The 25,422-nt window shown below is 40.6% G+C and overlaps 1 protein-coding gene across 1 annotated transcript in view; it reads right to left on the bottom strand.

Annotated features, from left to right (window-relative positions):
• Positions 1–2,581: 2,581 nt before the first annotated feature.
• The window catches only part of KL (klotho), a 48,470-nt gene continuing 25,629 nt past the window's right edge, over positions 2,582–25,422 (bottom strand). Inside the window, exons 2-5 of the mRNA XM_040055653.2 lie at positions 16,628–17,138; positions 11,780–12,048; positions 8,210–9,326; positions 2,582–4,526 (exon numbers count right to left, since the gene is read on the bottom strand). Coding sequence (XP_039911587.1) covers positions 4,189–4,526; positions 8,210–9,326; positions 11,780–12,048; positions 16,628–17,138 — 2,235 coding nt within the window. The 3' untranslated portion in view covers positions 2,582–4,188. The remainder of the gene's footprint in view (positions 4,527–8,209; positions 9,327–11,779; positions 12,049–16,627; positions 17,139–25,422) is intronic.

Raw genomic sequence — 25,422 nt, 5'->3', positions numbered from 1 at the left:
AGGTCTGAGGAAGGGTGGTTTGGCAATTCATGAGTGACACATCAAAGACAGGAAGAGCTTTCCCGTTTCTCTTCCATGCCTCTTTTTCTTGGCTTTGCTTGAGCAAAGAAGTAACAAGGATTGAACTTTCCTTGCCAAAACTAAAGTCTGGCACCTAGAATTGACTTCTTCACCCTGAATAAGGGAATTTTCTCCTCAGCGGTCTCTGCAAGTAGAATGAACAGATTGAGTTTTCTAAGTGGCGTGAAAGCAACACATACAATGCAAGGAGAAAAGGGCAAGTTGTGTGTTAAACCATGCTGAGATATGTATGATCCCTGTTCTTTTACTGGGTTTGTCCCATTCTGCTCCCACTTCCCCTGACATTTACTTTTCTTATGATGTTTAACAACAAGGCCACAAACATGCTTAGTGCTGAACTGTGCTCACAGAATCCCTGAAGCCGGGGAGTAACTCTACTGGAGTAGAAGAGTTTTCAGATTTACTGCATAAATAATAATAATGGAATAAGCTATTGCACCAAAACACTCTTACATTTGTATGGTTACTTCCACAGACTTTCTAAATAGCAACAGTCACTTTAAAAAAATTAAAGAAAACAAAACAAAACAAACAAAAAACAAACCAAACAAACAAAAAAAAAACAACCACCACCACACAAACACTTAAATAACAAAACCCCTCCAAACTCCTAGGTCTGTTGGAAGAACATCTGTTTAGCCACAGGCCCCATAAATCTCCAACAAAAGTTAAGAATTATTTCTGTGTCACTAGAAAAACAAATAGCAACACAAACTCCCTGCAGAGTTATCAAAATAGCCTCTCCTGAGATACTGTGTACTTCATGCTGCAGGCAAAGAAACTGGACAGATTAAACAGTAAGATCATGTTACAATTTGCTACATTCAGTATCTTTATTTCACTTCTGCGATTGTTATAAAAACAATATAACATTCATCCTGTCATTTAGCTAAGACATCCCTCCCACAATCACTCTGAACAATCTTTTCAAGAAATAAACCAGAAGCTTTGCACACATGTCACAAAAATATTTTGAACAGATATAATGTTTAATCTGGAGCATTGAGTAAACTGACAACATTTCATTCTATAAACACAGTTAAAAATCAAGAAAGCAATCTTCCTAAAAAACTGCAAGTTGAACTTGCAGAACCTTGTTGCTCTTCAGAAAACAAAGCACCAGCCACCACCAAGCTGCCTTTGCAGCCTGAGCAGGGAGCCCCCTCTGCCCAAAGTCCTTGCTGCTGCCTGCATTTCTCCTCAGGATGCACAGATGGGGTGGGGAGCGCCAGATCACTGTTCTTATGTGAGCATCGAGGGCAGCAAGACCAAAGGAAGTGATTTCCACATCAGTTTGCACAAGCACACCTTGGACAGGTAACCCAGGCTTTGCCTATTCAATGGGTTCTTTGTTGTTAATGGAGTGGTTTTTTCAGGACAATTGACAGGGAACTTGCATGGTCCCCTGATTACATAAAATAAGGCAGATTCCAAGGGCAAAACTACACCATTATCTCCATCATATCAGCCCATCATTGCACAATTCACTGGCCCAGCCAGCATCACAGGCAGGAGAAGGCTTTGGCAACCACCGTGCCCTGCGCGAGCCAGCTGTGCTCCGCAGGGATATTTAAAACCTCTCCTGAAGGCAATTACACCAAAGGCTGTGTTAGTTCCATGGGTCATGGCTCCACGAGTGGATACAATCACACAGCAACAAATCCCAGTTTACCTACAAATTAGCTATCCAGCTGGTGCCATCTGCCTGTCGGTGGTTACATATCACCCAGCCTCCATGGGAAGAGCCTGCCGTGCCTCCTCCATGCTGGGACTGCTGTTTCCCACACTGTGCTGCGCCTGGGCTGTTCCACAGCTCCCAGCAGCGGCTGGATGGATGGGAACTGCTTGTGAAGCATCAGATCAGGCCAGTGTCCATCAGCACTGTGCCCGTGGCACGTGCGCTCTTCTGGATTTGCCCTGCCCAGGCTCCCTGAGCCCCCTCAAACCCAGGGGAGGCAGGTACAACCCTGGCTCCTCAGAAGCATCAGGATGCAGTGTTTGACCAACAGCAAAATACACACCACACACACACACACACACACACACATACAAAACACACAAGCCGGGCATGACGTGGGTACAGTTTGTGCTACATGAACGTCACTTTTGTTATGTACTGCAAAGGCAGCTGGCAGCTGGCATAATGTATTTCACAGTGATTCACTGCTGTGCCAGGGAAAAGCCATTCCACATTTCATACGCTCAGGGAGGGCTATTTCTTCATAATCCTCAGTGCACCAGGCACCAATGCATAAATATACAGCAGTTTGAAATGTTCTCCTCTACAGCAAGTCCTGTCAGTCTATAAATAATTTTTATACATATTTTTAATACTTCATCACTTACCCTGAGATGTGCACCTTAATCTCAATACCAAAATATAGGTAATTGCAAAGAGAGACCATTTAAAGACTGGAACTGGAGGAAAAATATATTAATCATTTTGAGAAGAGACTATTTTTTTTCTATACATGATTAAATAAAAAAACATCTTAAATTACAAATTAAAATCATATTTCATATGTAAGTTCTAATTTACGTATAGAATCTTAGAATGTTCAGGTTGAAAGGAGCCCTGGGAGGTTATTTAGTCATCTTCTAGTAATCTAGTAGATAAACATCACATTTAATACAGCATAATCAGCTTTAGTAGAGAAATAATTCTTGATTAACACAGAGCTCATTTCTTTTCAAATGTTCTTTCCAGTGAATGCCATTGTTCACATAATAAAAATACAATTACAGCTGAAGGCAATGCAGGCCTAGAGTTAGAGAGCAGAGAAAAATGACCGTACTGCTTTATGTTGAGGACCCTCTGAACGCAGCAATTCACAAGGCAGGCAAAATGACGTAGCTTTTTTTTCCCCATTCTCTGTTTCTACTAATAAACAGTGGTGCTAACATTTTGCTATTTTATCTTGTTGAGGGAAAAACAAGAGGCCCTCAGACATCCAGTAATACTTTGGGATGAAATGCTTCCAGTTCCAGTTGCTCTAAGGAGAACCTTCAGCCAACCAGTGAGAGGTTTGGCCCAAGAGCTCCCCAGTCTCAGACCCTGGCAGCAATAAAGTGCTGCACTATTACACCAAAATGCTGGCTTTTAAAGTCTCTGCACTCAACACAAATAGTATACAAAGACCATCCCAGCTAAGTTACCACAAGTTTCCAGCAGGTAAGTAGCCAGACAGCAATAGCCGAATTCAAATGGCTGTGAGAAGTGCAGAAATGGGGTGTCCCAGCTGTGCCATGTGCCTGGATAGAGGGCAAGAGAGCACGGGTTCAGGCACACGCCTTTCTGCCAACTGAGACATCCCAGTTCCTGCTCTTTGCTTTTTTTTTTCTGAGCAAATCAAAGCCTGTGCACCCTTCCCATCTCTTCCCAATAGATGGCATGACCCCTGCAATCCCTGGATATTTCAGTGTTTCTTACCCCCTGAGAAAGACACAGTTCCTTTAACTGAAGCTCCCCAATGGCATCCTGAAGTCAGATGTAGTCTCAGTACTAGTGAACGGATTTACCAAGAGCTCCCAGCAGTAAAGACTTAATTCCTCCTGTTCTTCCTGCTGCATCTGCTTTGGAAAGGGGTTAATCTTTCCCCTAGCACTGCTTTTTGCAATTTTCCTCTATCTTTCTTCTCAGTCATGATTCCCTGCTCCAGTTGGGTTCTAGCTCTGGTTAAGAAACATCAGTGTTAAACCCTAATTTGGAAAAGTAAACTCCTGTTTCACTCCAGTCTTGGAGAATTTGACATTTAGGCTCTTCCATCACACCACATTTTCAAAACCAACTCTCACCTGTCCAGTTCAGCAAGGCAAATCCAAGAAAGGGAAAGCATATGTTCAACAAAAAGTCCCAGGGAAAGTTGTGAGACAACTCCAACCACAGGAATCAAGGACTGGTTACAAACCAAAGGTATTACAACAGAGAAAATGATTTCTGGAAGCCATATGCAAGCAACAGCTTCTCAATGTCAATATCCTGCAATATCAGGGAATGTAAATGCTTTCCTAATGCTGAGGCAATCACAGCATTGTGCATTCTTATTTCAGATTTCCCAAGGGGACGCAAGAAAAAGGACAGTGAGTGATGTATTCAACGGAGAAGCTCTATTTATACCTTCTTTCTACCCTCTTGGAGTAGTAAGTAATGAAGAATATGGTAACAATAAAAGCAACAAATATGAAAGAGATAAAGGCTAATAACGATTTTCTCGTTCGGAAGAAGTGGCATTCAGGACACAAGGCAACCTCTTCCGGACACAGCAACTCAGGAGTTTCAGGACCAGGAAAACCATTATTGTCAATTATTTCTCTGTAATGTTTCAGAGAAGGCTTTGGTTCAAATTGATTTGCAACGTAGCTGTAGAGACCATACTTAGGAGCAGTCTTGTCATTAAAAGAATAGACAAAATATCCTTGAAGGTTAACGTCATCCAAGGTGTAAGCTGCAACAGAAAACAAAGGGTTGAAGAAATGAATCAATGTCACTTTGCATTCAAAAGCAGTACCGTATGCCCATTAGTAAAGGAGGGGCAGGAGAATGTTAAACCCACATCTGCACTTCTCCTCTCCAAAATGAGGTAAGGGATGAGTACATCTGTGAAGTGTTTCTCATAAAAAGTAAAAATCTGTCAGCCACTGCCAGACAGTGTGATCTCTGAGTATCCTGCAATTTATTTCCTTGTGCTTGGTAAACACAGCTGTGAGTGCCTGACTGTGTTTAATGATCAGCATGGAGCCTATCATGAAAAGATGGCTCTCTTTTTAGGTATGAAAGAATATAGGTTTGGGGTTTCTTGCTCCAGGTTTTCTGCAGCCTGTTTCTCTGATTGCTCCTTCTCCCTTGCAGGACATATCCTGATGGGGACAGTCAAGGAACAGAGGACGTCAGGCTGCACTTCTCACTAGCAAAGGCACAGTGAGACCAGAAAAATCACACAGCCACACTGAGGTTGAGTACTGGGATATCCCCGGTGCAAGGGGAAAGGTTATACAAATCACAGCCTTCTCTTGTTCTTAACCCGTATTTCTGATCCAAGATCACCTGTATTAGTCTTTACTGAGAACATGTCTACAATCCATACTGCTAACTCAGCCACTGGAAGAGGCCCAGCAGCTGCAGTGTCAACCTTGAGCCATCCGTCCCGCTTGACAAAAAAAATCAATTCAAGGTAGTAAACACAAACTGCAATAGTTTGTATCTCAAAATCACTGTTTTAACAAATTAAAGCTGATGAACACAGAACTGAGTTTTCATATGCTTCTGGAAACAATTCTTTCCAAAGCCACATGCAAGACTTTAGCACCTATAACCTACTCTTCATGTGTAAAATGAAACAATATTTACCTGCCCTTTTACAGAGCTGCTGCCCAGGATAATTAGTTGTGTTTGCAGAACTGCAGGTGGATTTAATGGTGTTACATAAATGGTTACTGCTGTTCTTTGTTTTCAATTGGCAAAGATGTACTTAAACAGAGTACAAAGCGCTTCAAAATGCAGCCTCAGTCCAAAGGGTCCCGTACTGTACTCTGGAATCATTTATCTGCACAAACCTGCTGGTCCTCCAGAACAATGCAGGTGAGCAATTTTACATGCACAAAAATTTACACCTGCAGTGCCTGAAACCAGCTGGAGGAGGAAGGCAGAATAAGGACCTTAAGGCTAGGGCATACACGAACCAACCCCACTCTACACTGTGACACTGAGATAAGGACAGAAGATTTCTAACTCATCTTAGTTACTGCGCAAGGTCTCGCAGAAAAGAAATGCAAGTCTTGGAGAAACCTGGATCAGTCATGATGCCAAGGTTACGTAATGACAAGATGGACAAAAGTGCAATACCAGAGAGGGAGGAGAAAAAACCAGAGAAGCAGACAGACCAAACACTGTGGAGGAGTGTATGGTGTCTGAAGGGGGAGAATAACCTTTACGAGTAGTACTACGGCTAGTAAGCCGAGACATATTTATGCACCAAAAAGAAGATGAAAAGATAAGCAAATAGGTTAAGCTGAAAAACAGAGGAGATATTTACAGGCCGGACAGAAGAAGGAGAAAGAAGTGACTGGAAGACAGTGGTACCAGAACAGTACAAAAGGCAAAGTTCTGTAAAAAACAGAGGGATGTGCAGGTGTTCTTGCTAATGGGAAATGGGAGAAAAGCCCATATATCCAGAGACACTTTGAAAAGAGAAGTACTAAGGAGACAAGCAATACAGAGAAAAAAAAAAAATTTGGGGGGGAACCCCAAGCCCAAATATAGCCAAAATATGTTTTTTAACAATAGATTTATAAAACATGCATCCAGTGCTACAAAATGCTGGAGAATGAATTCTTGGGCACTTAATATTGATGTTCAGTAATTTGAAAAAGAGATGGAAATTACAGATGAGAAAGTTAAAGCCAATAGTTAATAGAGTGGACAGGAACTGCCAGCCATCCTCCACTACCTATCAAAAAGAGTGGAACAGATTATATGTGAAATTTAGGAGATAATACATGATTAACACCAATCAGCTTGGCTTTATGAAGAATAAATCTTGTCAAAATAACGTGACACCTTTTTTTTCTGAGATCAGCAGATAAATAAAAGTAATGATATTTGATGTTATATACTTAGAGCTTCACAAGGCAAATGACTTGATATTATGTGGCATTTGGATCAAGAAAATAGAATGTTATGAGGTCAAGGGAAGCCCATAATAAACAGATTTCAACTGGTCTCAAGTAGAATTAAGAAGTAATAGAACTAGAAGTAAGTCTAGAAATGTAACTGCCGGTAAGTAAGTGTCACAGTGTATGTATTTCTACCATGGTCATGGAGCTTGGCTTTTAGCACTAAGTTATCTAATGATCTTAAATATATCAGCAATCCGAAATAAATGTAAAACTATTTCCCACAGTCTGCAAGTATTACAAAGATTAGAGACATTAACTTAGCTAGCATAGCTAGGTTTGCACAAACAAGCAGCAGGCATTTGAACATGACCAAATGTGAAGATGTCAAAAGAACAAGCAGACCTACTTTTGAAGAGGCAGTCATGCTTGGAATGGGGGGCAGGAATCTTTAACTGAGTTTAAAGTGTCACTAAACCACCACAGAATCTGTGTAACCAACCTGCTGCCATGGCCAAGAATGCCAACAGCCTACTTGCTTGTAGAAATGAGGAGGGTAAGAAGTTATGTTATACCTGCCTAAGTGTGGCCAGGTCTGGGTTTACCCCTCGCATGGAGAATACCAGCATACAGGGAGAAACTTAATAACTCAGAGTTTTGAAATTATGCTTTATAGCAAGGGGCACAAAGAGCTTTGTCTGTATTATCCATCAAAGAGACAAATGAGAGAGAGCTTGTCTTGTGTCTGCAAATACCTACATAGGTAAAAGACATGTGTAAATGCACAACAAAATTGCTTAGAGCTGAAGCTAGAGCCATTAATAGTAGAAGTGAGACTTATATATACATATATACATACATACACACTCACACTGTGAGGTGCCAAAGATTCTTCATCACTAAAAATTATCTCATTTGGTCTTGTGCTTTTCTGAAAAAAACAGCATGTGCTGTATGACAGGATGACTCAAAATGCCTCCTTTTTGCCTTGTAATTTATGAATCTTTGAGACAGAGAGAAAGACTGGTATGTGTTCTGAATAGCAGGAAACAGTCCAGGAAATGGCATAATGTGGTAGACAGCCGAATTATTATGAAGATTACTGTTGGATAAGATCCCTGTTGGATAAGATACAGAGACAACTGAGGAACAGAACTCTTACCCAGCCCTGAGGCACATCAATGGAGAGAAGCAACAAAGCAAAATAACAGTAGAAGTGCAATAAAATGAAAATCTCACTAAATACATGTGGAGCTACTCACATAACTTCTATTTAAATTTACTGAATCCATAAAGAACTTCTGCTGTCTTATGCAGAATATAAGCAAGGTCAGTCTTCCTGATGTTAAGGACAGTCAATCATAAATCAAGGGAAAAATTACCTGTTACACTGTAGTAACATCTCATTTATGGAGTATTTTATGGAGGACACATATTTTAAAGCTAAACATACTCTATCACACAGTGTATACTAATAGTGGGATTTGCAACATATAGTCCATCTGTGGTTCCTTACCTTTTAAAGCTTCGTTAATGTAATTCTGTATGTAATACACTCTGAGTTTATCGTGCACCACATTCTGGTCATCGTCAATCCCATTAGCCATAACATAAATTGGGACATTGCCATACTTTGATTTCACCCACTTGAGCAATTTACGCAGTCCCCAGGGCACTACTGCAGCTCTGCTGGGAGAGTGTAGCCATGTGATGTCATTGATCATTTGAACTTCAAGGTAGTGGTCATATTTTACTGCATCTTCTTTCTCTGAGCCCACCAGGGTAGTAGTGTAGTGACTCAAGGCAAAAAAATCAAATGAGCCTTGTATCAACTTCTTTTCATCTTCTGAAAAGTAAGGCAAGTGGAAATTATACAGGTCAACACTGTTTATTCGGTGAAGCCATGCTCTCATCACCTCTGGGTAGTCTCCATTCCCAAAGATGGGCTCTGCAAGCCAACCAATGTCAAACTCCAAAATTCTGTCAGCAACTTCTTGGTCATTCCTGGAAAAGGGACAAGCTGGTTCTACCCAGTCGGCTTGCAAAGCTATAGATATTTTGCCCTTCTGAGATCTCCTGAATTCTTTGTCATAAAGATGCCAGACTTTTGCATGGGCTTTCAACAGGTTGTGCCCTGCTGTGTATGTCAGATTTTTCACAGACGGTTCATTCATGGTGATCCAAAATTTGACACTGTCCCCAAGACTTGTAAAGCAGAATCTGGCATACTCAACAAAAGCCTGAACAGTTTCTGTGTTTTCCCAAGCTCCATATTTGGCAAGAGAAACTGGAAGCTCTTGATTCTCAATCATAGGTTGCCATAAAGCAACAACAGGAGTTATGTTAACTCTGAGAAGTTCACTAGCAAAACACTGATAGTAATGTACAAGCGTGTGGTTGATGAGAGAAAGGTTGCCTAAAGGAAGGATTAAAGACCATTTAAGTGAAAAATGGAAGTGTGTGACATGCATTTCTTGCAGCAGAGAGATCTGGAGCCTGATAGCAGCAAAGTCCACACAGTGACGCTTGCGCTGCGAGGCGTAAACTCCATCCACTTTAATGAGCTTCTTCGTCTGGTGAACATCCCACACATAAACACTGGAGTCAAGGAACTGGGCGGGGGTCGTGTCGACCTAGGAAGAACAAGAAACACACCAGACTCAAGCTGTTTGTTCTAGGTAGGTGGGAACATCATGACCATCAGGCACAGCATAGAAAAAGAATATCCTAAGTCAAAACACTGCATTCAGCATCTCCAATACTGGCATCTCAGACTTGTGAATGAATGACTTCTGTTAACAAGTGATGTCAGAAAAGTACCACATCTATACATCATTTTCACTCTACTTTCCAAACAAGCTTATGTTAGTGGTCATTATGTTTATGTCTTCTCTAAGCTGTTCCTCTTTCCAAAATGAATAAGGATTGCTCAGGGATAAGACACTAAGCCTGCATCAGATCTCCAGAGAAGAGGATCTTCAGTGAAGACTACAGCAATTTTTAAAATGTTTTTCTTTCAAGATTAAGGAGGGTCTACAGAGAGACCGTCTGTTGTAAATGACCTAGTACAGTCAGTTTCAAGACCAATTCCTGAATGTAGGAAAAGAAATAATGAATACAACATAATTTCTGTGTCCTGTTCTTTTCCTGACTATGATGAAAGATGAGTAATGATTTTTAGCAAAAATTCAGTTGACAAGCAAATTTTTTCCTTTTGCTGGAGACATCTGAAGAGGCTCTCCATTTTAATTTAATTCATGCTGAAGTAATTTCCAAGTTATTTCAGCAGGCTCTTGATGTCTGAATCAAGTTTTTGGGCCCCCGAGTAAACCCACTATATGTTACTCCAACAGAAAATGCATGTCCCAGAAGGTTTTAGGGTTTCAGATGTCACAACTGTATGACACACAGCAAACAGTACAAGTTTCTCAGGGTTGCTCAAAACTATACTTTCACTTTTTAATGAAAATCACCAGCACAGTAATGACTAGAAAATGAAAAATTGAACTACTTATAATACTGCACAGTGTGAAATTTCCTCATTCATATTCTGTGCAATTCTTTCTAGATCCAAACCACAGGATAGCGGTACTAAGGCCTTTATTTGTCCTTTTTGCTTTATTTTTAATCTTTGGTGTGTGGTTTCCCCCTGAGTTCAGATTCCTTGTCCTGCCCTCTGTTTGAAAAGCAGGTGTCAGCCTACAACCAGTGTTCAACTTGTAGCTGAGGCTCTGCAGACTGTATAAAAGAAGCTGCTGAAAGTCAGTTGCTATTTTCTCCGGAGAGGTCAGTACTGTGCTTATAGAAGAAAGTAATAAAAAACAGCATGTCTGAGGGAAATTGCTTTTCTGGAGAATTGTCCCTTGTAGATTACTAAAGCATGCATTGCCACTAATACTGTGGGAATGCTGTCAAAACAGTTTTTCCACTGTGATGCATCTACAAATCAAACTACCTAAGCCTTACAGCACAAAATGTTTGAATGGCCTTTTGAAACGAAAATATTCAGCTTTGAAGGTTTTGGGGATGGGAAGGATTTTTTAGTTGTTGTAGGCTGACTGACTCCACAATTTTTTAGTTGTTATTGACTCCAGAAGCAGCAATTCCATTTCCAATTCTTAATCTAGCTAAGAGCTAGGAGGATGATTTGAATTTTCTTGGAAATTGGTGCATGTGGAAAGGAGGCTGCAGTATTTTTCAAGACAACAAAGCCGAATCCCACTTTTGGAGTGAGAAAAAACAAACAAGCTCCTCACATTCTAGCCTTAAGGAAGACTCTGCCTTTGTGGAAAATATAAATTTAAAATTCTGTTCTTGGATGAAGCCTTGGCTTTGAATTTACAACTCTTAGAGAAGCTCTGCAACCCAAACTAGCATCCGAGAATTACAGAGCCTAACAGTTAAAGCAATCATAACCAAGGTACAATTTTTACTCATGTTATAATATCTTATAGTTTGAAAAATTCTCCCAAAGTATCAAATCAGTTGAAATAAAGACTGAGGGCTGTGAACTAGCTAGGTTCTATGCAGGGGCACTGCAGGCCCTCATCAGACACAGTATGATACAAAATAAAATAGAAGGAATACAAACATTTCATTTAAATCTAGTATCATTCACTTCCTTTTATATAAAATCTCTCTAAGAACAGTATCAAATCTTAAGCAAATGCGTAAGATGTAGAAACATGTCACTGGAGTTTTAGAAGTTTTCAGGAAGTTTTCTAAAACATGTATTTTACAGTTTAGCAGATTTAATTGACTTTTCTTTGAAAAGAACTGACTTCCCATCACTGATCACATATGTTCAGGGAAGACAAGCATGAAACTCCTTTCCATTTCCATACATTTTTCCAGAATGTTATTTATAGTGTCTCAATCAGACCGGCTCTCCTTGGTCACACACAGAAAGTCTGGTGAAGAATGAGAGACACAGTGATTGGCACAGAAGCCTTGTACCCATCTCCTTGCATCACCGTGGTAATACACACACAGAGTGTGGCAAAGACACTCTATTCAGCAAATACATCACTGTGAACTTGTGCACTGATCTGGCTGGACAGCCTGTCGGCTTTATTATCAGACTCACCTGAATGTAGTTGTCAACAATTCCCCAAGCAAAGCCACAGGGAAAAATACCTTCTATGGGCTGGTTTTCAGGCAAAGGTGGGAAGCCATTTTTTTCAATCAGCTTCTGATAGAACAAGACAGAAGATTTGGGCATCAGCTTCTTGTCATGGCTCTGAAAATCAACATAAAACAGTCCACGTCGAATGCTGTACCCCCTATGCCACTCAAAGCCATCCAGGAGGGACCAGACTGTGTAGCCAAACACGTTAACTCCATCGTACCGGATAGCTGAGGAAAGAACAAACCCAAACTTAGCACGGTGCTCCTTTTTCCTCTGTAGATTACACCTTATCAGCAATGCTTGCAGAATTAGTGTGTATGAACAATGCAAGGTCAGATAAGTATCTCAGGGCCTTCCGCAAAGCCTGTTCAGGGAACATGTTTTAGCTGCACACGGGGAGCTGCCAGATTATGGGAGAAGGCAGCAGAGGTACCTGGCTTGGCTTTAAAGCAGCAAGACTTAGAAAGAGAAGCCGCGCAGCAGTGGTTTGAGCAGTGCTGCTCATCAGACGTGCCAAACCTCAGCCTCGGAGTAGAGCCTGAGCCATCTGCAGCCACAAAGCCGGTGACTGCCCCGCTCTGCCCTCTGCTCTGTTCACGCTGCAGCTCCCTCTGGGGAAGCTGTTACTGCAGCACTACCCTGTATGCAAACAAAAGTCACACTCCTTTTCATCTCTGCCCCCTCCACTCCAAATACATATTGAGAAAAACCTGACAGCACGTTTGGCATGCACATGAATTTTTATTATCACAGATTCCAAGCAGAAGTGATAATACACAAAGACTCTGTTTATTTGGTAATTCTCTCTCCTTACATCTTTCATGGCACAGCATTTTCTAGCTAATGCATTTAAGGGTTTCTAAAAATATGTGCATGTTCTAGTCAGGTGTTTGACTTCTAAAATCACCACATTTTGAAGGTTAATGTCAGGGTCTACTGGCATCTGCTAGTTTTACCAGCATTATTATAAGGCTCCAAATGATACTCACTTTTAGCTGTATTAAACACTGAGATTCAGCAAAATGTTCCTGAGCAAGGCTCAGCTCCAGGAAAGCAAAAAGGAGGGTGCTTATTCTAATTACATAATTAGACCCACCCTAATTCAGCAATGCATTTAAACACATTCTTAAGCGCTCCTTTGAACTGGTGTTTGGCTCTGTAGCCAGCAAAGTTTATCTTTATTACTCACCATTTTCTGTCAGCCCAAACTGGATACTGACTGAACATAATATTTACCAGCCTAGTAACACTGAAAGCGTTATTTCAGGCAAGCAGAATAACAAGACCCTAATTTCCTGGCTTTACTAATGTACCCCATTATAATCAGTTATGAGGGACCACATGGATTCTTGATTGTAACCTTGTTTGAATCAATTAAAGGAACAATGCGGTTAAATAAGCAACAAATTTGGCCCGGTCTTTGTCAGAGGTCATGAGAAAATGTCTAAGCAAACGGAATATTTCTCCTCCTAAAGGCACCATTCTTTTGTGTTTGGCAAATGTCACTATTTTTCTAACCTCTGCATGCACCCATGCTGACATCTGCCATACAGCAGAGTAAAAGCCAGTACAGGTCCACTGTGTGAACCAGTCTCAGTGAGAACTTCTTTGAACAGCATCTCACCCTTCTGTAAGTTGTCACACAGCACTCCCACACTTCCTGAGCACCTTGTAAAAATCCTCCTCAAATCCTTTTTAAAAAATGTATTAACTTTTAAGTGTCACCTAGGAAAGAAGCAACTCGAAAAATGTTTGGAAGTTCCAAGAAGTCTGGAAGTCTCAAACACTGTATCCCACACAGATTGCATATTACTTTACCCTCTTCCTTTTCCTTTCCTTTCATTTTTTTCTTCTTTCTGTGTATGTCTCTCCTTTTTCCTTTATGTCTGTTGGTGACCAAGCAGGGCTGACTGAAGCCTAGACTGCCCTTGCTTCTGAAACTGAGTGGCCTTGACCATACTAGCACTGCAAGTGACTCCTGATCTGAGCAATCCCCCAGAGCATGCCTACAAGTGTGATACTGTACATACCAGAATTCTGCCAGAACTGGGTTAAAAATTAAACAGCAGTTCAGCTCATGCCCTGTTTTGCTCAAGTGTATAGAAGTTATGCAAGGAAACACGGCAGACCCATAAGTATCAAATACAGACATTTAAAACCCTCTGCTGAGCTGCTCTCCAACCTCAGTGTCTGAAGGGGAGGTGTGTGAAGCCCTCAACCCATGTTTCCATCTGGAAGGTGCCCAAAATCTATATTTTGCCTCTGGACATACCTGAGAATAGCTTGGTCCTACCTTTCATGGGCCTGGCTGTCCCTTTTCTGCTTAAGACTCTGAATTCAGACCTGGCAGCTCCCCAGACAATGACCTGACCTCCGCTATTCAATATGACCCAGAGGAGCTTGGACACCCTCCCAAGCAACAAGCTCTGCTTTACAAGGCGCAATCCATTTGTTCGTTGCACCAGAGACAGAGAAGGGAAGTGATTATGACCCCAGATTAACTGGTGAGATAGCCACACATGGGAGAAGACATCTCCAACCAATTAACAGCTCTAATTAATATTTAACAACTTTACATTACAGCTCTATTTACTCTAATCAACCCTAAATGGTGCCGGGGGGGGAGGGGGAGGTGGATATCAAAAACAGCAAACAGGGCTGTGAATCCCAAATAAATATCCCTTCCCAAAGGAAAATTAAAAATTAAATTTTAAAAAAATGTACAGAGCTTGTCTACAGCATGCAGTATCAGAATGGACACCTACATCAGCACTGCAAGTGAAATCAGGAGCACACTTTTGAGCAAATCTCCCTCATCATGCTTCAGTTCACATCACATAATGGACTCAGAATGCATGGCTTGGGTTCCTTTGGGATGAAATTAATCCAGAAATGGGCTTCAGGAATACATACCGTGTTGGACACCTGACCCTCAACACCAATTCTTTTTTACTCTACAGGCTTGCCCCAACAGGGCTGCACTTACTCGTTAAAGTTGATAGAGAAATAAGCAGTTCTGTCTGAACCAGTGCATACACAGAACCAGGCACTGGCAAGATCAAGCAAGTAGCAAAATCCCAGTTATGCGGCTCCATGTCTAAATTAATTACCCATGCTTCACAGTCCTACAGCTCCAGTGTCATTTTACTGTCCCTTCACCACTGGAGTGAATTTCATGGTAAATACCTCAAAAATCTTCATATTACGGTGCTTTATTGCACTGGATAGGCATATCTACACCTCTCAGAGAGAAAGCTTGTGCCTTTGTGTTTGGTTTTTAATGCTGTCCAACAGCTCTCCTCACAGCCAGCATGATGCCTTTTTTGGATCTTTCTCAATTCCCCAAGGTATTGCATAGAGAACTATGGTATTTACATTGGATTTTGCAGATCCTAACAACAGAAGATTTGGGTGCAATACTTGCCATTTTAATGATAACAAAGTCCCTTCTGCAGACCCAGTCTGTCTCTGCTTTCTTTGTTCTTTTTGATTTCTAGAAAAGGTTTAGGCAAGTGCCGGTATCTTATGATAAGTCTGTCATACTGTTGTTGCTGTTATTATTTATTGAGTGATACAATAAAAGGAAAGACACTTTGTAAATTGAGATTGCTTCCAGCCAGCTGTGATTAAAGACAGATCCATGTATGTATTTCCAGCAATTTAAAATCTAAGCAGAAACAGGGATAATGGGACTATGACCCCTTCATGAAGATGACCTCTTCATCTGACTTTATGCAAACTAGTGATATTTTACTTGCAACAGTTAGTTACTATTTTGTTTCCATCCTTTTATTTTGGATCCACTGGCTCAGGTATTTATTCACCTTTTAACTTATTTGCAATAATTAGGTTTCTGTAATAGCAGATGAAACCAATTTGGGAGTCCTCTGCATCTTCATTACTGCTCAGAATACAATTAAGGCAATTTTTTCTCATTCACCATATGAAAATTGTGAAGTAGCACAATATCTATTTAGTCTGAAATAACATATAATAATACCAAGAACAGTCAACTGCAGACAAGTAGATCACTTAATAAACTGTAAATTTAGATATTAAAAGACAATGAAAATGGAAATGGGAACCTCAACAACTTATTGGCGACTACTAGTATCAAAAAAATGTTTTGCCAAAATGAAATGAAAACAGCAAATAAGTCTCATCTAAAGTGGTGTATTTTTCTTACTGTTTGGAAAAAACAATAGGTTAACAATTTAAATTATTTTGATTATATATCCTCAACCATTTAATTCTCCTTTAACTGAAAAATTCAAATTACTGTGATTGATGCCCACAGCTGTACAAATGTAAAGTCTGTGCAAGGGCAAGATGCAGAATGAAAAGATTCCAATATTTCATCTTAAAATGTACTATTTCAGCCTTATGGGTTTTTTCAGGGAAATTCCTATGGCATAGTATTTACCTTCCCATATATATATTCTTATGTTTTATACATATGCATTCAGATAAGGAAAGCAGCTATTAATATATAACACAGTAAATTCTCTTATGGCCACTGAGAATATAGTTTACATGCCTTGAACTTCTACCAAACACAGTAGAAATTTTCCTACTGACTTCAAGGACAGCAGCATCAAGCTCACCAAATGCTGCAGATATGAGAGTTCTTCAAGAAAAGAACAAACAGAGGAAAGGGATTTGAAGTCTCATTTCACAAGTGCCAAGAATGCCAAGATGAATGCTAAAGACTAAAATCAGTTTTCAGCCTGGTGCCTTAACACATCTCTGTAGGCTATATTGCATTATGATTTTTTCAAGCACGTATTAATACAAAGTAAGTCCTACCTTTTAAAGTTTCCATAATGAACTTCTTGAGATAGTAAATATATTTGGCATCATCTTTCTTGGTGGTACCAGAAACGAACCAGCTGTTCTCCACAATGAATATTTGGGGTTTGTTATATTCACTATTTATCCAGTAAAGGAGCTGCCTCAGGCTTATTGATTCCAACTGCTGGAATTTCATGTGAGAGTCCAAAAGCTGGAAACTCAGGGTAGCTCCAAAGGAAAGAGCAAAAAAGTCTGCTGTCCCCTTGATATACTTCTTCTCAGCCTCACTGAATTCAGGCAACAGAGATGAGAGGTTGCTCCTCATGCTCTCTGGATAGTCACCATCAATAAATATGGGCTTAGCAAACCAGCCAAGCACAAAATCAAGGGATTTTTGGCATTCTTTTATGTTCTTCTCAGTCATACGCTGGGGTTTTATCCAGTGGGAGCTAAGGGCAATGGACACTTTTCCTCTTTGAGATGGACGGAAATGGTCATTGTAGAGATGCCAGACCTTAGCATGGGCCTGTTGAAAAGAAAGACTGTAATTAATGGAAGCAAAAATCCATTTTAAGTAACATAACTATTCTCACGTACTGGGGCGGGGTTTTATTCATTCATCAATAGTTTACAATGCCTACCTTACCTCTTAATACTATATTAATACTATTTATCAACCAGAAATTGCTAGTTGGTTGGGGAAAAGAGCATCTCAGTTTTCCATGAGATACAATTTAGGCCCTGAACACACTTCTGGCTTTATTAACTTCTATTACTGGTTCAGACATACTGCCAGTATTTACAAAAATGAAAATTAATTTAACCAAATGTGTTTCAAAAAATATTTTCATTACAGGAATATAACTTTATCTGCAGATTCACAGATATATAAAGAGGAAGCTTAAGAACTGCCCAAAACTCCGAAACAATACAAAACAAAGAAATACCTTTGAACTTAGTACTCTTTGAATCAGAACACACAATATAGGAACACAGAACTACCTATCTGGACTTATGAAAGTCTGATGAAAGTCTGGTGAAAAAAAATGCCACAAGTCCTGAAAAATTATTCCAATAATTCAATTGAATCTATTAAAATTTACTATTTACACCTAGCATCAGAATGTAAGCACTTGTCTTGGCATAATTTTATCTTTCAGTGTGAGAACATATTTTGGACCAATTTTCTTTCCTGAGATCTTACAGTTGTAACAGTCTCTTGATGTTCCCTTTGAAAGCTAAATAGATTAAGTTCCTGAAGCCTTGCATTATCTTCAGGCCTTACCTTCAAGCTCTTTAACCAGTCTCACTGCTCTCCTCTGATTCTCTTCCAATTTGTCATCATCTCTAACTGCAGAAGCAGAATTGGACGTAATATGCCAGTGGCAGTCTTGCCAGCAGTGAAACCAGAGACAATTTACCATACTATTTCTGCTTATGTGGCCACAGAATTACACTGTGAGCATGTGCACATCTAAACTACCATATCTCCAGAGCCCTTCACCATCTAAAACATATCTTTTCTTTGAACCTGGCTTATGAAAGGATTCTGGCTGTTCTGTGAATCAATATCCCATCTTTTGCAATCTATACATTAGTAGAAACTGTCATGTTTATTTTCTAGGTCATTGATAAAAAGGTAAAAATATGAGATTTGACAACACAAAGGTGTGAGAGTGGCCAATACAACAGAGTTCTGTGCAACCCCCCAGAAGGACCTAGACAGTCTGGAGAGATGTGCAGAGAACTGTCTGAAGTTCCAGAAAGGCAAATGCAGGGTCCTGCACCAAATAACCCAATGTCTCAGGACAGGCTGGGGGAAATCTGCTGGGAAGCAGCTCTGCAGAGAAGTACCTGGGAGTCCTGGTGGACAACAAGCTGTCCCCGAGCCAGCAGTGCCCTTGTGGCCAAGAAGGTCATTGGTGTCCTGGGGTGAATTAGGATGGAAGAGCATTGCCAGCAGGTCAGGGGAGGTGATCCTGCCCCTCTGCTCTGCCCTGCTGAGGACACACTTGGAATGCTGTGTCCAGTTCTGGGCTCCTCAGGACAAGAGAGACGTGGAGCTCCTGGAGCGGGTCCAACGGAGGATGCCTGGGGGACTGGAGCATCTCTCTTACAAGGAAAGTTTGAGGGAACTGGACTTGTTCAGCTGTGAGATGACTGAGTGGGGACATCATCAGTGTCTATAAGTATCTAAAGGAGAGTGCCAAGAGGATGGATCCAGACTCTGCTCAGCAGTGCTGAGCTATAGCACAAGAGACAACAGGCAGAAACTGAGGCACAGGCAGTTCCACCTGAATATAAGGAAGAATTTTTTTACAGTACAGTGTCATGGTAGGACACGAAAGAAAGATGAAAGACTCCAAATATTTCAGAAGGCAGAGTATAGAAAAGCTTTGTATAATTCTTACTACCTTTTATAAGGTGTTCTGATACAGACTTAACATGATTGGTGAATAGGAACGACACCTCTCTAATCCCATTGGTGAAACTAGAGAAACAGCAAAACACCACCTGGAGGAAGACTGTTTTGAGAAAGGATAGTTGTTCGCCAAGATTGTTTTGAGAAGAAGTTTTCTTGAGAAATTTTCCCTTGGGAAAAAGTTAGCAGCTGCTAGCAGGCTAAAATCTATCAGACCCAGAAATATCAGGCCCACAGAACAGATCACCAAGCACTGGAATAGGCTGCCCAGGAGGGTTGTGGAGTTTCTCTCACTGGAGATATTCAAGAATCGTTTGGATGCAAGTCTGTGCAGTGTGATCCAGCATGACCCTACTTGAGCAGGGAGGCTGGACCAGGAGAACCGCTGTGGCCCTTTCTCGCCTGACCCACCTTGTGATTCTGTAATTCTGAGATCCCATCATTAGAACAAAAGCCTACCTAATAACTCTACTAACAGTTTACATTTGCATTTTGAGACTCATCACTCAGTGTTTGTTCATATGTGCTGTGATGACATGAACCTCCACTCTCACCATACAGAGTTACTGATCAAATGAACATGTATCAAAATGTCACATGCATTTTTAGCCCTCTCTGAAATATAAATCATACAGAAAGCCTTATAATTCCACTCCATGCAGCTGGCATGTTGGAAAATAGTATCATTAATTTATTGATAGCTCCTGTTTGGAGTTTTATTTTCATACACTCTTACAATTCAAGCTTTGACGTACAATCACTTCCAGCTGCCAGCAATACTAAGAATATAATTTTTGACATCAACATTGTTAATTACCCAGGACAATAGCAAATTCTACAATTCTACTCCTTTAGCAGAATTTTAATTATCACTGCTGGGAGAAAAAACATTGGAAATAAAGGACAACTAAAGGCAAGACCAATAATCAAGGCTCAATTCAGCAGCCCCCTGAAACCGAAACCTGCTGCCTTTGAGTCATTGTGGGGTAAATAAAACATCTGCACGGATCCGACACAGGCCCTACAGGAGACTAGACCCACACCCGTTTGGAGTGCTCACCAAAACCCAAAGAGAACAATCTTTGAGACTGCGAATCACAGTCCACACCTGTGTGCATGTCTGAATCAAGCTCTCAGTTGCAGACTTTAGTGTAGATGCTCTCATCTATAATACATCAATAGCTCCAATAAACATGATGCAGCCTGACCATCTGTCCATATTAATACAATCGGTTTTGATGCTCATGAGAAACTATAGTAACAACTTCAAAATCTCATGCCAAAAATGAGAGCAGACCTATGTACAGACTTTATTTTACTTCACACCAAAGCTCTTATACTCAGGAAAGCACAAAAGACATTACGCATCAGGACCAACAACCAACATTTAAAATATGACTTTTAAAATACCAGTGGGAACAAATTTGTCACCACTTGCAACTCAAATTTGCACACCCAAATTTTCTCTTATAAAGGGGCCGTATATTTTTCCTCTGTTGGACAGACCTCATCTCCAGTTTACCATCTCAAATGCTAAGATACCACCATGCACACTCTCAAACACATAGTTTCATCTCTGTCATCTTTATTTGCAAGTATGCTGCCCACCTGCAGAACACCTTGAGGACTGTGGCCCCCAGAACTCTCAGCCCTCCCTGTTTCCTATCAGTGGAGAGAGATCTTCCAGCATTTTGGTAGTTTTGGATCTACCACGAAGAAAGGAGAAAGAGAATTCTACAGAATATCCCTCTACAGGCATAATGAGGTGCTGCTTACTCTCTCACTGCAACAAAAAAAGATGAAGTGTAGCAATGTGGGATCATGTCACTCAACTTTACTTTGTAAGTCACCTGCTCTGTCTCCACAGAAAATGAGAAGACTGCTGTCCAAGTTATGAAATGTCAGCCACTCTTCAAGTCCATCTCTCTCCACTGACGACAGACAAAACCTGTTCCTCAGTTTAGACACGACATATTCTATAGGCAGATGAATGGTGGCAAGAAGAAGGCTACTTAAATGTCTTCCCTCTGGAGTGTGCATGAAACAGAATTATATTATTTCCATTTTAAAAATGCTGAATGTAGAAAACAGTGCATTAAAGTACCCAGGCTCTGAGGATGTAGATTACTGAAGCAGTCAAAACTGCATAGAAATAAAGTTGGGAGAAGCCAGTGACAAAGGAGAGAGCCTACATGGAAATTTGCAACAGAATTCATTTGCCTAAAATTAGGTGGTTAATACAGTTTAACAGACTTCGGAACAAACTGGACTTCCAGCCCAAATTCCAGTCAGTTTCAGAACACTGTGAGTTTCCCAATAAACCTCAAATCACATCTCTTAGCTCCACAGAGACACCTGAGACCCAACAGAACACATCAAACAATAATTTGCACCTATAGTTATCTTCCAGCAAATGAATCCTTTTTCCAGGGTGGGACTCCTTTTAAGCTGAAGACACCTTGTATTTCACAGTCCACATGTGAGCCCAAGCTCCCACTACAGCCAGTGGAGATCTCTGGCTCTACCAGCTGCCTTAACACGACCAACTAGTTGCCACTTCAGAATAATGAAGACTCAGGTCACACCTGCCATTTCCATGCAGGAGATCTGAATAGCCTGGGGAAGGTCAAACACATTTCCAAGTCAGGAATGTCATATGTCATAGCATGTCAATGTCACAGCATGGGCTAGGTCCTACCAAAGTCCTGCAGCGATAGCAGAAGTCATTCAACAGAGGCACACAAGCTTCATAATCTGACAAATCTTACTGTGTCAGAGATTGTCCACTTTATGTCAGGGCAGATCTACATAGTCCAAGAATTCACATCTTCTATGTGAAGACAATGTATTAATGCAAAGACATTTGTTTGCCTGACTACTCCTCTAAACTCCATGATCATTAAGATCTTCCTGAGTCTGGCACTGATATGGATCATTCTGCAAGTTCTCAGTATTGACATCTATCATGATGCACAGCCTTCACAAGAGCAAATCAAGAATTTTAATTGGGAACATCACAACTCCATAATGTGTGTTCATTCCTCCAGAACAAGTTTTCTCAATTCTAAGTTCTGTGTCCTCTGAACCAGTAATAATACCATTCATTTCACAAATAAATTGCACTAATACCTTGCTCTCCACTCTCAGATCAATTACCTTGTTTTAACTGTCTATTTGCATATTAATGAAACTGAATTGGAAAGTGTTACTGTACTCAGCACTGGTGAGGTGACACCTCAAATCCTGTGTTACCGTTCTGAGCCTCTCACTACAAGAAGGACACTGAGGTGCTGGAGCGTGTCCACAGCAGGGCAAGGGAACTCGCAGAGGATCTGGAACACAAGTCTGATGAGGAGCAGCTGAGGATCTGTTTAGCCTGAAGAAACTGAGGCACAGGGAGAACCTTATCATTCATTATAACTACCTAAAATGAGGGTATAGCCAGGTGGGGATTGGTCTCTTCTCCCACATAACAAATGACAGGACAACAGGAAATGGTCTCAAGTTGCACCAGGGGAGGTTTAGATTGGGTAGTGGGAAACAATTTCATCACTGAAACAAAGGGCTGTCAGACCCTGCCAGAGGCTGTCCAGAGAGGCTGATTTTTTCCAAGTTAAACGTTTCTATGATTCTGTGATTCAGTAATACAAAGAGAAGAGTTAATTGGAAAAGGTATACAAAGGGATTTTGATTAGTAGAAACTGGGCTGATATACTTCCAACAAAAACATCATTATTCAATTCCACATCAACAGCCCTTCGGAAATGGAAATAAATATTTGAATGACATGGGAAAACTTACTATGTATTAGTCACTATGTGTCTTGTACCAGAAGGGGACAATGTGTTTTTCCGCCCATATCATCAAAAGTAAGTATTTTAATCAAAAGCTCCAAGAAAAGAATGACACATTTAATGTTTCACCCTTAGATCCTAAGTCACTTTTGCTCACACAGTCTTTGGGCAAACATTCTCTTTCATAATCGAGTTATATTCCTAATACTGAGTAAAAGATACAGGTATGTAGAAATTGCTTAAGGTTTTCCCCATACTTCAAAACTAGTAAATAACATCTTCATATATAAAGCACAGGAATTTTATAGATATTACTTATACAGTTACTCTGGTTTTCTCCAGTTATTCCTTCCCAAATATGTAGTGTTCCCATTTTATTTTTAGTCTATTAGCCAACATTACCACAGATGATCATCTCAATTGATTTAGTATTTTTGACCAATCTCAACAACCTTGCAATAGAATTAGGCTATGTAAATGGTACATAGAACACCAAGTGAACATTTTTCTGTCTACAACCAGTCCATGTAAAATTTGCTAGAATTACAGCTCTAAGTATCAATCACACATCTGAACGACACCCTTTGTTCCAGTTCCTTTCTCAATAAACATCAGCCACTGTTTTTCACACTGTGCTGATCATTGGAACATTCTGATGTCTCATGAACATGAATGAATTTATGGCAGCCACATATTAGGCACAAAGCAATACCATTCCTATTTTAAGAACTGGGAAAAGAGATATTACACTATGCACAGAAAAAGAAAAATTAAACCAGATACTCCAAGTTATAGACCAGCGTATTAACTCCAGAGTAAGTGCCTCTGTTTAATGTGATACTCACTTCTACAGAAAAAAAAAAAAAAAAAAAAAAAAAAAAAAAAAAAAAAAAAAAACATTAAGTATTCATCTGAAGGCACAGTGGCTAGATAGAGCACCATTTTTCCTCATCATAGGCAAAACAGAGCTTTGCCAGCATGAGAATAAGAGGGTGAAGGCAGCCTGAAAGCATGAAGCTAAGACACAGGCATCAGGATGCATTGCAAGTACTCCAAAAATATTAGCAGAAGGAGAAAAAAACAAACCCAAAAGATAAGAAAGCAGGTAGGAGTTATTTTTACACTTTGCTGTTGCATTTTAGAGCAGATGAAAGTCCTGGAAGGCTTTTACTTTCACATATGTGAAATACACAGCCATAATGAACATTACCAGAGTTAGATACGCAGCAGGGAGACATAGTGACCGCAGTGTGATAGAGGGAAACAAAATCCCCTTGATCCCACTGGGTCAGGGGACTGGTGCAGGAAACCACTCCTTTGAAGTACAGAAAGCTGAGATGGCATGGCAGAAGCCCTGAGTTAAACCTCCCTCAGGCTCACCTTGCTCTGAAAGGCCATCCACTGGGCCAGCACCCTGTGGCATGGCAGCCAGAGAGAAGGCAGCTGGACTGCACAGGGCACTCTGCAAACCCCACTGGCACCATGAGACACTGTGCAAACACAGGACACATCCTTTAGCGGTGACTCATCTCACCCCAGTTTTCCATCACCTGCATCTGAGGCACTCCTCATGCAGCATAGGGACACCTCTGGGCTACAATTCGCTCAAGCCATTTTTAATGTCCAGACGAGAAACTGAGATGAAAAGGTGCCGTTTCACTCCACTCACCACACAGACAGGCTGGCACAACCACTGGAGTCAACATCTTGTCCAAATATACAAAAGCACCAAGAGACAAGTGGGCTGGGAAAGCAGTTTCAAGTCTCCTGAGATGCAAAGTCTCTGAAAATATAAAGGTCATCTGGAAAAGAATTAAGCAGCATTTGACTTTGTGAAGCAATGGGAGACAAGATAAAAATAGCTTTATTTCTGACAACAAGTGCTTCTGAGACACTTGATGTGTTTAATCATTTTCCGTTACCTCTGACAGAAAAGATTAATTATGGAACTGCACCAAAATAGTTCAAGGAATGTTGTGACCCATGTGAATATTAAAGATATGAGAGATTCTTAAACAGAGTACAAAAAGAAGATAAAAGTACAGAGCAGTACTCTTGAGTGATTTAGAGACAATCTCACAGTACTGGAGTGAACTAAAATAGTCACTGATAAAAGACTTGAAATCTGGGACACAATGCTCAGGCAGTATTTAGGGGAAGACCAAGATAAAATCATTGCCATCAAATTGCTTTGAGCGTGCTGGAGATACATAAACATACAAAAGCTCCAGTACTGAGAATGACCTGAGAAGTCCTCTACCAAAACATGAACAGGCCAGGCTCCAATCATCATGATCATACTCAAGTACACAAAATACAGATACAAGGGAAAACACATGAAGAACTTAGTTGTAATCTGGGAAAGCAAGCACACAGAACTGCACAAGTAGTAAACAGCACAAACCAGGACAATACCACTTTGCAAGAGCTGATATTTGTCAGACACATGGACAAGGAGGATAAAAAAAGCACCATGACTTTGGAGAAGCTCATAATGGGAATGATGGTACCAGTTTTGACAACTGAATACACCATTAGCCAGAAAAACAAGTGGAACACTAGTGGATTTTATGCCACATTTTGATTGGAAAGAA

The sequence above is a fragment of the Hirundo rustica genome, chromosome 2, assembly GCF_015227805.2.
Source record: "Hirundo rustica isolate bHirRus1 chromosome 2, bHirRus1.pri.v3, whole genome shotgun sequence".
Taxonomy (NCBI): domain Eukaryota; kingdom Metazoa; phylum Chordata; class Aves; order Passeriformes; family Hirundinidae; genus Hirundo; species Hirundo rustica.
Note: the sequence above shows the minus strand (reverse complement) of the source record. Positions and strands in the feature narration are given on the sequence as shown.